Source organism: Argopecten irradians, chromosome 8, assembly GCF_041381155.1.
Source record: "Argopecten irradians isolate NY chromosome 8, Ai_NY, whole genome shotgun sequence".
NCBI classification, from domain to species: domain Eukaryota; kingdom Metazoa; phylum Mollusca; class Bivalvia; order Pectinida; family Pectinidae; genus Argopecten; species Argopecten irradians.
In genome coordinates this window covers 15,906,515-15,920,333 of record NC_091141.1, presented here as the reverse complement: position 1 = coordinate 15,920,333, position 13,819 = coordinate 15,906,515, and the positions used below count along the sequence as shown (strand labels likewise).

Sequence of the window (13,819 nt, the reverse complement as noted above, 5' to 3'; positions counted from 1 at the left end):
TACTTTTCTCTATTTACAAATCGATAAATGCTGTTATTCTATATTGGTTTCAAATGACCAAAGGTCAAAATTACCACAGTGGTACACCAACATGTACAAGTCCTTCCTTATTACACAGTACATAGTAGATTAGGGTTTTAACGCCTTCGCCAATTACGATGATGATGTGTATTTCCTAGTTTCGCGGTGCTTCACAGTGACATTCTGAGGTTAGTTATCTGAAATGAGACATATGCGGAAAGAAACCTTGCTAGGAAATTCTCTCACTCGCAAATAAGCCAGAGGAAGGGTGACGTATTGCACGACCGTCATTCTCCTGACAAGCCAAGTTTTTTATTCGTCAACTGGAGGTTCTGTGACAGGTGCTCTATGACAGGCGTATATAACTGGAGCCGTCAGTCCAGGCCTGTGTCCTGATGTAAGAGAGTTGTCCTGAGGAGAGGGCACAGGTAGGCAAAGTAAGCTCAAGCAGTAGGCTCATACACACTTCACAGTGTCTGGAGTCAGCAGGTTTTGGGCTGAGGAAGAACTTGTGATCTCGATACCTTCGAATTACATCACCTGAGTCGGACTTATATGGAAGTGTAAAAAATTACGAAATCTTCACTGTTGGTAAATTTTGCGCGTTTGGAACTGACATCGGAGAACGCTGGATTAATAATTTGTTTAATTACTTTTGATTGAATATTTCGCTTGTGAAACCAAACTTGAAAATGGATAGTTGAAAGAAAATTCAATTGACCCTCTTGAGAACATTATTGTTTTAGATGTGCTAACATTCTCTGGATTTTGATTACCCTTTTCGTAAAACTGGAATTGTAGAAAGATAAAAAAAATGAAAGCCAAAGCATCAGCAGAGAGTAATAACAATGCACTTCCTGGTCGTCGGAAGCCGAAACATCAGGGAAGGTAAGAGCAAAGAAGGATGTGGAGGGAGTAATTAACGACCAAGTCCCCTAGAACACGGAACTAAAGCTTACTTTATACACGTATATGGTTTGGTTGGCTCAGCACCAAAGATTAATTTCCTGTAATTTTGTTACATAAATTTATATTTGTCATTTCAATTCTGAACAATAAGGTATGAAATGTGTGAAATCTTTGATACTTTTCCGTTCTTTTTGATGCATCCGAAAATTATGATGTTTCGCTGCAATCATCGTAAATGATTCAATTTGGCGTTACATGTAATAATGTTGCGTGTTTTTTAAGTCGTAGGCAGCTGTACATTTTTCGACCGACTACTGAGTCATGCTATATCTGTGTTTTTGTGTCAGAGAATATGTAACGATAAAGGTGTATCTGGTGATCGTTTTAGAAGACACTGCCAAGATGTCTTCGCGTTACATGTGACAGGTAGTTTTTTGTGACATGTATATATCTGCAGTGTATAATTTCTACCTTTCAGTTATGGCGCATGTTTGTTGTATTGACTTTTCTTGGTGGTAACGGTGGGGTTTGTATACCTGAAGCGCAGGACAATGATTTTTGTATTTGTATGCATTTATGGGACAAGGAAGTAATTCCAACCTTGTGGACAAAACAAAAATGTCAAATTTTCGAGGCGATCTGCCTCTTTAACAAGACAAACAAAACGAACACGATTACATTATATGCATTTACATGTATTTATGCATCAATAAGGCTACGCGTGGCGATTTCCTGGTGTAAGTGTATTCTAATTCCATGTTTCAGAGATGGAATATGCAGGTAGTCATTTTCTGGGTTCTTAACGTTTAGAAAACAACTCAATATACATTTTTGCAGTTTTTGCTAGTTCTTCTTATAATGTGTTCTGAAATCTGTTGTACAATGAATGCATTTGTATTTATTTGCAGAGCCCTTATGAATATGTCCCGGTTGTCTTCTAATGAATCCTAGGTGATATTTCGTAATGTGCTGTCGGAAGTAATTTAATGAGAAGTTACAAATTTGGTCTTAGTGTTTTGTAATCATCCGTTGTTTACGAGAGGACAGTATTTTGGCAGCATACATTGTACTGGTCGGCATTTTCTTTTCTATGATGTACAGTAGTTTATTTATTGTCATTGGTATTTGTGGTGTGTCAGAATTTTCTTGCTGTAGCACAATTTTAGCAATTCATGGCTTAGTGGTCTGTTTGAAGTGGAAGGCAAACGAAATGTAAACTGCATATTTTCTCTCGGTTATGGTTCACGGTAAGCATATTAACATTGTTCCGTTGGTGTATGGTGGTATTGCCTTGTAAGGCATGTTTCGGGCGGTAATTTGTCAACGCTGTAAATGTGCAGTGGATTGTACTGTTAGACGGTCATTTGTGGCGCTTTGACATTAATTTATCTAGAATGTAGATACGTTGTCTTGTTGGCAGCATACCTGGAGTACTATAACTATGTAGAAGACAACATGGCGTCAAATTAACCAGAAGCATTTATTTTCTCCCCTGTGCATAGGGAAATTGTAACAACGCTTAGCTAGTGGGTCGTTTTAAAAGCAAATACAGATAAATTAGAAAGATAAATAGTCAACTACGCCTTGTATGAATGTGGCGTTTTTCTCATAGAAATTTTGTATATACAATGTGTACCAGTTATTAAACGACGAAATGACTCTCATACAACAGTTTTAGTGAACAATACGTCTTTGTAGTGTAGTGTTTTGATAATGTTGGACAGGCGTCATTTTATCGATCCTTTATGATAAATACAGATTTACGTCACCCGTGTTATGGTGGTAAGTGTTTAAGCGATTTACCTTTTCATCGATAATATTACTATATATAACTTGTTACTGATAGTGTTATGTAAGGAAAGTCATACACACTGTAAGACATTTGTTTTGTATAGGGTGCTTGAGTTCACCTTTTTTGTCCTTTCTGACGGTAATATCTCATCGATTTATTCTACAGTAAATTCTTTTCCATTTTGATGTGACATGTATTTTATCCCTATGACCTTAATTTACAGGTATTATTAAAATACACCTCTTTCAGTCGATTATTGATTTTCCGTATATATTAATTTCAAAATCAATTTCATCCATAGTTCACTATTGCACGCACTGCATAAATTTACAATAGCTAAAAACATTGAATTCATTCATGTATTTTTAGGCTTTCTCATAACCTTAAAATTTATCATCGAACTCAGTCTAAGAATAGGTTTAAACAGATGAATTTTCTTTTATTAAAATTGTATTGAACATTCAGATAACTCTGAGAATAAGCATTTTATGAAAACTGTATATAAGCAAATCTAAGCCTTTTTTGAAAATGCAGGTTCGAAAACATGACAAGTTTTTTATTCGTTTCATTTTGAAATAAATGAAATAAGTGCGACATAGTAAACATATTATTATTTATTCTAAAATAATTAAAACTACGTTCGTTATCTTCTGGATTACTTGTAATTTCTTAACTCTAGCCTTCGTTAATATTCTATTTGATTGCTTTTGAATAAATGTTTACATTAATTGAAAATATTTGACGTTTAGGCTTACGAATGCTCATTATATATGCATTTCAATTCTAAATGGGACAAACGAAATAGATATAAGTTAATTTAAATGAGGACATAAACAATTAAATGTTGATTAAATGTTAACGTGGCTTTTAATTAAAGAGCCCGTCTGGGCAGACGCCATATTTGTGTATTGCACACTGGAGTCGTATGCATGGTGTGCAGTGGTAGCTGCGGTTAGTTCATGCTTTAATGATAAATTAACTGTACACTATCATCAGAACTGACATATATGACACCCTGAATAGACACATCTAATTCATTATAACTAGTTAATGTACATACAGAAATGTGCAGGCCCACAGAATAAATTTCGTTCTGACAGCATATATACAATATTAAATTCCAACATTGAAACAGAAAAGGGGAAAAGAGAAAATATAATTTAATTCTGGGAGGAAAATTGTCCTAAGGTGCTTGCGTTAACATGCCTGGACACTTGGAAGGAAACGTTCATCACTTACTGCTATGAACTACTGTGTTCCAAGCAGCAAAGCGGTAGACACGTGAACCGCACGTAGACTATGTCAAATGAAATATGTAAACCTCTCTCTTGTCTTGTTAATTTCACAACTGAATGCGTCCATGATAATTTACTAGACATGATAAGGTATAACTGTCTCTGGCCTTAAAAGGTTTTGTTAAATTTATTATGTCCTTTTTTGAGGGTAAAAGTATTGAAGACCGTGATGACATTCCATTGATTATACATACTAAACCAGGAGACAAATGTAAGAAAGGAAGAAAATCTTAAGGACCTTAAACGTTCAGAAATTATATAATCATGTATATAGCGGAAGATAAAATGTTGTAACATAGCAGTAAGGACCGTAATGAGGAAAGCATATTAAAAGTTGTCTGTTAACAATGACGTACAAAAAGATATTAACGGACAAGCATCAAGCTCAACATAAAGCCTTAATTAAGAGACGAAGGTTTAAGTATTGGATATCTGGACTGTACGTTTCTATTTGTATATTAATAATCTATATTTGCCTTAATTTACCTGTTTGTTTTTCGAAGGAAGCACGCATTTTTCTGGTATAAGTGTATTTATAAATCCTAACACCTGGTTGGCTGCTTTATGTTTTTGAAGTGGATGTTGACCTGCCATAGTGAACTTTGGCCTGTAGTTGTTTTTATCTTTCGTATTGTTGATGCTTTGTGAACTTTGACCTGCAATGTCGTATGCCTTTGAAGTAGACTAAGGTCCATATATATATGCTGTATAATAATCAACTGTGACCTGAACTGTTTGTTGTAAATGCAAAATGAAGCTATGAAGGTGAATTTGACCAGTATTGTATGCACATTAAATAAAGTAAATGTTCCATGTTTTTGGCTAAACTAATTAATTAAATTTTGATCCGTAATTGCAGATTCAAGAAGCGCCTAGCTACTATCCTTCACACCCATGTAGCCCTTATTGTTCTGTGCACTCTGGCAGTTATGGACGCAGGTTGTGTCATCGGTCAAATTATCAGCGACATCTTAATCATGAAAGGTAATGTCAATCACAATTTCAGATCTCTATTTATTCCATGTATCCTGTACTCTGTCAGTTTTGCGAAGATGGTATTGTCATGATTTTTTGGAAATAATGAAATTGACACGGATATGATCCGTGTGATAATAGGGAACGGAATATCATCTGACGATTTTTGGTCAAACCGCAAAATTATAAACTTATTCAAGCTTTTTTGAAAACTTTATATTCAAATTCATGAAAACGTCGAGGTTCAAAATAAAAAAAAAAGTACAGTTTTAAACGAAGCAAATAATTCTTTCTAGAACTCTATGAGATATAAATCTAATATAACAAAACATATATATACATATATATGTCATATCAAAACAAAGTAGAGTAAAACGTAGTATTTGTAGTCATTAAATTACACGGAAGTTACTGGGCGATACCAGTCAGAAACAAGTGAACCAGACTTACCATTTATGTTATCGTTATAATACCGTCAATGATGAGGCCTCGTGGCCCAGATAATGTATATTAAGGTCAGGTTGAACGGCTTGTTCATGTGTATAATGTGGATAGCATGCTAATAACGACCTCACAATCACCCACATTACAATCAATCATCGTAAATATGCGTAAAATTGCCATACCGTTGTCATTGACACGTGCCGTCCCTACACTTCAATACGCCAATACGTAGTTCGATCTGCGAGCAAACCTGTCAGCATATTTCATGTGCCCTGTCACAAGTCTCAATAATGACTCCTATTGTTCTAACCACTGTTTAATGTGCTATTGATGACCCGGTAGGCCCTGTATATATTTGGCTGGCTTTTTTATTACTGGTGATCATGTCCGCGGTATCCGATCTGACGCGTTTATGCACATATATTGATCGGTAACCGAAAAGTTACACAATAGTAACACTACCTTTACATGTATCCGGTTATGTAAACCCCAGGTATGGTAGTGACACTGCCATTAAACGTTCATAATGCCACTGTCACTTCCTTCAGTGGAATGCAGTGTGTATCAGACATGATATCGTTATCTGATATTAATGATAGATAGCGATAAATGTCCTTGCATAAGCCTATAATCCATCATATCATCATTTATATGAAATAACTTAAGAAATCCTATTGATGATTGTTACAAATAACGTAGTCTTAGTAAAATCGAACTTAGTAAACATGTAGTGAATAAAAGCTGTACAGAGATACCGTCACCTCTTGCAATTTGATAGGAAATTGTGATAAAATCCAGCCCTTTTTATTTACGTTTATTCACCATATTCAATGCCATGAATATATATTATATAAGACACTACTTCATAGTAAATCATTTTTCTATAGTATCCACTACAATTATTTCCAAGTATATTTCAAAATCTAGATCTGAATCCCGAGCCTTTTTTATATATCACTTTCTATAATATACATGACTTATTGTGGTTTTAGACGAACTTCAGGAGAAACAGCAGCTGGAGGTGTATACGAAGGATGTCCTGCTAGACTTATTCCCAGTTCGACTCAACAAGACGAGCTGGGATAAAAAGCCGTTATCCGATATTCTCGTCATACTCAGGGAGTGTTTTGATGACGTAAAGGCGACCGACATCCAGGAGAAGAGATTAGCGCTGGAGAAACTGCTCTCCAATACTACTCCTCATTCCCTGCACCACCTGGAACATGTGAAGGGACGCCACAAGCGGGCCGCAGGAGGAAATCACCAACACTCCTTCCAGGACAAAAACAAATATATCCAGCACCACATTCTCCATGAACTTACACACGCCTTCCATCTAGGCAGTATGGTCATTCTAACCATTTTACTTATAGAGGTGATTACAAACTTTATAAAATTGTTTCACACCTGGCTAGGAAGCAGTAAGATATATCTCTCGTATTCTTATCAACGCGTATGCCTTATATTTAATGACATCATAAGACTTTATTCTTAAATGCCAAAATATATTTTCTTCAATGGTAAAATAAGTTTTAAAACAAGGTATTTTTGTAAAGCACAATAAATCATTCTGTATTATACATTTAACTGATCTTAATTATAAATAGTATGCATTTAAAATTCGGATCTGGAATTCCTGTAATGCTGCCAACAAATATTTCGAGAATGTTTTATGATAGTTCCCTAAAACCGTCAAGCTAACCATGCATGGTACAAAACAAACCTGCTTTGTATACATAACGGTGAATGGAATTATAATTGTAGACATGGATAGCATATATAAATGTAGGCGCTGGCCATAATTGCCATCATATGATTTATAACCACGCTCCACCTTTAACCGTAATTCGAACAAAAATGCATCTTAATAGAAAATGTATCAAAAATTATATCGAAAAGGTTAACTATAAAATAATATCAGAAGATAGGTCCATATAATAAATGAAGGAGAGGTAGGTCCTGAGGCTATAGTTACGGAAGCTTTTGGGCATATTTTGAATAAAGGTGTATATGTAAATGTGTTTTATGCATCTCCATTATCAAATATGCATGGGCTAAACATTCTCTACTTAGTCGCCATGCTAAATTTATTAATTATCTAATAAAGTTTGTTTGACCTTTCAGACCTTCTTTAAAGTTTTTGCGATGGGAAAGAAATTCCTCTCACATAAAGTTGAGGTAAGTTATTCTAGGTCAGGTATGAAGTAATCAAAACAATAATTCACGGGAAATACAAACAAAATTATGTATCTTATGATTTTTGTTTTAAATGAAGCTTTGTTACTAGTCCTTCATTTTTGTTTCGAGTTCATAGCAACACACACATGTTTCCTTTCTTTCTAATATTTTTTATTCGCATCAACCTGTTCTTTGGCAATAGATGATACTGATGTGTTTTTTTTTTTTTTTTTTTTTTTTTTTTTACTTTTAAAGGTATTCGATGCATTTGTCATCACTGTTTCGTGGGCTCTTGATGTTATTTTCTGGGAGGGACTATGGGCACATCCAGAGACAGAGGCTGCTCATATTATGATCTTTATCTTACCTTGGAGAGTTATAAGGATCGTTAACAGTAAGTATCATTTCTCTTATGGTTAAACACTATCAAACGACACATTTATTAGACGAAATGTTTCGCTCCATTGATAATGTCACATAATTACGTTTTGTATTTGTTGTTTAGAAAAAAGTATCATTGAGAATGTAACATAATTATTTTTTTTCTATTTTTTTTTTGTTCTGTGAAAAAAGTATTTTGCTACCATATATTTGCTTTATGATGATATTTATATGTCATCTTTCTATTTTACTAGGTTTCGTAATGGTCATTCAAGAAAAAGATCATTTACAATTGAAGATAGTTAAACAGCAATACAGGGGATCTGTAAAGAGAGCTAGTGATATGAAGATGAAAGTAGAGTTATATAGGGTAAGTTCTTAAGTACAACAATCAATCCCGTGGTTAAAACTTTTTGTTTGATAGAAATGTCACTGTTAACTATGTTTATCAAATATTTATCCTACCAATCAGACTTTTTAATGACCACTATATATAAGTTATTCTGTTCAAAGAGCATTAATGACAACAAACTAAACTGTAAATGCTTATTTGACATACGTTCAAAAACAATACGTAGAAGTAAATTAGAGATAATACAATCACTGTAGCTATAAAAAAACATCACAATTTCCCATGGGAATAATCGGATTATCAGCGTATAAAAACATTTACGTTGTAAAGACATAATAAACACATGTTAATATTAGTCTATATGGAGACCTACGTCTTTTACATCTGATCGTATGGGAGTAAAACAAATACAGCGAAATCTACTTTATATTACATTAACACGAATGTTTCTCTCCTGGTAAAAAGCTTGACCTCACAACGATGAGTAGGATAATCATGGTATTACTGTGTCATAAAAACATACATAAGCTATCCGTGCAAGGTGAAACCTATCGGGGCCTGGGGCAATATCACATTCTGTAATTTGGCGCTCATACAAAGTATCATTTGTCACTTATTTTAGTCATTGCACCTAAATAGCAATTAGGTAGCCGAGGGCGATGTTCTTGCGACAATCGATGACTGCAATAAAACGATAGACGAACTATATGAAATCGCCTTTTGTTGTTATCAATGCTCGTAAATTACAGTTCGGTAAGCTAGGTAATCGTCATAACTTCTCGGACATATGAGAGAAAAAACCCACAAATAATGCATTTGACAGAGGTATTATACAAAAAAATGTTATGTCTAGCTAACTAAATCCTATCACAACAGTCTTGACGGACTGATCTTTGAGATTTGTCTTCACTCTCTAATTAACACTAATATAATATGTATCAATTTATGTTAAAGATAAAAATCGTTATTAGGTGATGCAAGATCAATTATTTATTGAAAGCTACGTCTTCAAACATTTGGATTTGTCTCTAGGGAGTAATATTGATTCGAAATTTGAAACATTATGCTTTATATCTGGAAATATTTTGAGTCAGCTACTCATACAAATGTATTCGACTTGTTTACGTTTATCATTTACCTTAAATAATCATTTGATTCTCAGATTGAGTTGAGACAGCTCCAAAGTCTGTGCAGAAGACGAGGTGCCACAGACCGTGAAATCCAGCAGTGCGCGCCGGAAGGTATGTTACGACAGACATTTCTGACAATTTTACACAGGGCTCAACTGAAGGCTGACCGAACTAAATTGGTCCGTGTGAAAAACACAAGTGTGGGAATAAATCACTCATATCGCGGTGTCTGCTAAATATAAAGTTACATAGCCTAACGGTCTATCAACTTGGCCGTGTCTGTATTTCAACTAGCAATCACTGTGTCCTCACTTACAAACAAATATTCGTGATATCCATACTCTCAAGGAATCGTCATATCAATGTACATTTTTTAAACTTTAGAGTCATATAAAGAAGTTGATATACCAAAAAAATAATTACTGAATTAGTGTCATCAACTATTTTGTATCCGGTCGTATTGTATGGCTGAAGCATATTTTAGGAATCATAAAGGTCTATTTACAACTTGGTTTAAACAACATTTATTGATATATCGATATTTGTATGTGAAAAATATCATATTTGGGAATTGAAACTACACAAACTTACACAATTTCTTTACATTGATGTTCTTCACCGACATACGTTTGTATTAAAAACATTTGTCAACATCTTTAAATATCACTGAGTTCGTGTAATATTTTTATTTACTTTATCTCAAAATGATTATCATAAAATCGTCAATCAAATGCTATTGTCTTTTATTAGGTAAGAGAAGGAGAAGCAGTCTGTTACCCGTACTGACTAGATTAGCTTCAGTTGGTTTACTGGGATCCGTCAGCAGTTCTACAGATTTGACGAAAGACGCAGCCTCTAACGACACGTCGGACGAAGAGGATTCCGCTGTAGACCTGTCTAGCCGCCCCAACAGCAACTACAGCAATTTCAGTAGTGATTGTTTAAGTCTTGGCAGAACAATATCGACCGCTAGTAGCATTTCAGCTGTAGCGTATCCTAACACACAAATTAGCACGGAAAATCTAGTAAAAGATAATCCCGTATTTGCCTCCGATGAGGAACCGCCTAATTACAAGGAGGTGGCGGAGACGAAAGACAGCGAAGAGGTGAGATTATAGACTTACAACTTATCGTCTAGAATCTAGTCTATATCGTCCACCGCAACACTTTGAATTTCTCCAATGTACATTAAACAAAATGTTCTTTATGTAGACGAATCAATGCTTAATAAACATGTAAAAAAAGTTTAATTTAAAAAAGCCAATGCAAAACATGAAAAATGTGATTGCTTTACTTGTAAATATGTTGTTGAATGTGAAAATTCAATGGCCACCAAGTAATTTCTATGCAACACAATACGTGCCAAGTTCTCGCCATTTTGACATCTAACGATTATGTATTTCATATTTAGTAACATTGCAAACGTCAACGTTAGCGAAATATATTGAATACTATACAAGATACGTCGATAACGGACAATCATGTCATTTTCAGCTCTTGTACGATGTCAATAATTTGTGTATTTATAGATTTCGACATCATATCATAAAGAAATTCATTTGTTCGTCCACAATCATTCTAAATGTATGCGTCTCAACATAGTTATCATTAATCGTTGGTTAACATTGAGATGTCTCATTTATTTATACTCATGCTTATCTCTATGTGTCTGCTTTCAGAGCTTTTTCACCAAGCTTTGAGGAATGCTTTTTGACCAATCTGGGAAAATCTTGCTTACCGCAGAAAATAGTGCTAAAGTCAAATGGCAATGGAAAGACGATCAGAGCTCGCTCTTTGAACTTGCTTAAATAGTTTTGGGCAAAACACCATAGCGGTGATACTCGCAATACCAGTATAATTTCGAGAGCTTGGGTGTTTTCGTCATCATTCAAGAGGGATGGAGTTTCTGTTGTGTGAAAATTCGTCAAGAACACTGCGTGTATAGAGTATGTGGACACATATGTGTTTAAAATTAATGCACACGATGTTTGCACACATTATTTACTAACACACATCAGTGGTAGAGGGTCCGTAGCCACGGCTTGTGCCTAACACACTTACTGTGTGGCTTCTTTCTGTTGCCCTAGCAGTTTCTTTTTCGCTCACAATAGTGGTAGAGGTTCCGTGGCAGCGCCTTGTGCCTTACTTACATACTGTGCAGGTCCTTTCCGTTGCCCTAGCTGTTCGTTTTTCGCTCACTATTTGCTCATGTTTTCTTTTTCGAAATGCATTCTTTTAACATTACAATCAACAATGTTAATCATTTGAACAGTTAGGAAACATTAAGTCCTTATTGTAAAGATTAATTGGTTTCTTTAATTTATTGTATTTTGTTTCATTTCTTTCATTTTTTTTTCTTTAATTAAAATATTATGCAGTAATGAGAAAGCTAAGAATAAAAATAAAATAGCGGGTTACTTCTCGTTACTTGTCACGCGTTACTTTCAATTTGGGGATTATCTTGCTCAAAACCTTTGTTGGAAAATAAGCTTGAGAATAACTCTAATTTTAATAATTTGTACAGAGATCAAAGTAAACTGTGCCAAACATGTAATTGACATTATCACTTATAAATCCAAAATGAAAACGTTTATTTAGCCCCGTAAAAAACAAAACGGATTCAACGTTGTTTTTTTCTGCAAAAAGATGAAAAAGACTTATAGCAAATCACAAGTTGTCTAAACTTGGAAAAGCATTATAATTTCAAATTGTATTTTATGTTTTTCATTGTTTTTTTCTGAAGTTTTGTCTGTTCCATTTTGTTCATATTAATGTCGAATTCCATCATCTTCCCATCATATATTCATTTTATCACAATAACGTCGACCGGGTTTATGAAACTTATATTTTGAAAAGTGTATTTTATAGATATTATTCATGAGACTAGATTGGCTAAAGATAACATGAAAAACGTTGTAATTTTGTGTTTCCTGATTGTCCAAACAAGTATTATAAAAAAAATCCCCGGTGATGTATTAAAAGCTGATTATGCTATCAAGTAGTGAGCGACATTATATCATTTTGCTTAAGATCCGTCTCAGGATATCAGTCTTTATTGTTGTTACATTACGAAAGAATAACACCGGTTGGTTAGGTCGTCGTAATGTGATAATCGTGAAATTAGATAATATATTTTGGCAAAATAATCTTATGTGATATTAACTGTAAATCTCATACAGATAAAAAAAAGCTTTAGTTTTCTCAGAGGCAATCAATAATGATATGCAAATTTAGACGTTATGTAAATGACCGGTGTTCACTCTTTGAAAACTCATTATGTACCATGAAATAATTGCTATTTTGTTATGAGTCTGTGAGAAAACGCGAGAGTCCGAGTGAGTAACGTAAAAATGAGTAGATGTTTTCACTGTCCTACCTTCTGTTGTTAAAGTTTATAGTGCGTTACCTTAATTTATAATCAGATGTATCAATAGGAAAAATAAAAGTTATACATCTACCAATTGTTGATTTTTTTCTCCTTTTTTTAGATTTCAGTATTTAAGTTTAACCATGACACATATTGATTAGTCTGTAAGTAGAAAATATTGATTGAAGTTTATACAAATGTGTAGCTAAAATCGAACTACATGACCAGTACTGTTTTCTGATATTCTTGTCGAAGCAATACGCATATCGTTTCCTAATGCCTAATGGCTAATTTAATTTCACAAGTCCCAGTGTTAAGATTTTCAAATTATAGTTGTGATTGAAACTTATCCAGAAAAGCCTGTGTTCTTGTATAAATAAAAACACAAAATTTTATGGAAAGTGAAAATATTATTTTCTGTAGATGAGACAAAAAAAATACTAATAAACAAGAAATTTTCATTTTATTTTGAGTATATTTTATATACACGTAAATTGAAACGTCGAAAATCTGTTCTTTTCAATACGCCGATTCCGGGATACAAGGAACTCTTCTGGGTAGGAGGTAAAAACGTTGATTTGGTCATGTGACCGCGAAAAATTTAGGGCACATTTTTTCTGTCATGGCGGTGACACTTTTAGGCAGAGATTATCAATGTCCGGGTAAAGGTCATAGTCGGTAATACTTGCTCAATAACGGAAACAGATATTTGCTATTATTTGCTATTGATTTTTGTAAAAATGCACCCAGGTAAGTTATGAAATATATGTGAGTGAGACGTCAGCTACCGTTGATTTCCAACTGCTAGGCGACAGCTCCATTTGATGCCGTAATTTACATGTCATTTCCTTATAAAGTGTCCAAATTCAATTTTCGTGCATATTTAGATTAAATTTAATACACTTTGTTCTGATAATTAATGTTAAATGTTCTGTCATGATATGTAATTTTCCACATATGTAAAATCATTACATA

General features: G+C 34.1%; 1 protein-coding gene across 1 annotated transcript; it reads left to right on the top strand.

Annotated features, from left to right (window-relative positions):
- The first annotated feature begins 420 nt into the window (after nucleotides 1–420).
- Nucleotides 421–12,938, top strand: LOC138329492 (uncharacterized). Its single transcript, XM_069276516.1, has 9 exons — nucleotides 421–909; nucleotides 4,877–5,001; nucleotides 6,429–6,811; nucleotides 7,561–7,614; nucleotides 7,870–8,008; nucleotides 8,250–8,365; nucleotides 9,510–9,588; nucleotides 10,228–10,583; nucleotides 11,157–12,938. The coding sequence occupies exons 1-9, from the start codon at nucleotides 836–838 to the stop codon at nucleotides 11,175–11,177; spliced, it is 1,347 nt and encodes a 448-aa protein (XP_069132617.1). The 5' UTR covers nucleotides 421–835; the 3' UTR covers nucleotides 11,178–12,938.
- Nucleotides 12,939–13,819: the final 881 nt, after the last annotated feature.

Bases quoted from the DNA above. Each gene is read 5' to 3' on its own strand.
- LOC138329492 (XM_069276516.1), top strand. From the start codon at position 836: ATGAAAGCCAAAGCATCAGCAGAGAGTAATAACAATGCACTTCCTGGT. The intron at 910-4,876 runs GTAAGAGCAAAG...CCGTAATTGCAG, and splicing joins AAGCCGAAACATCAGGGAAG to ATTCAAGAAGCGCCTAGCTA. The intron at 7,615-7,869 runs GTAAGTTATTCT...TTACTTTTAAAG, and splicing joins TCCTCTCACATAAAGTTGAG to GTATTCGATGCATTTGTCAT.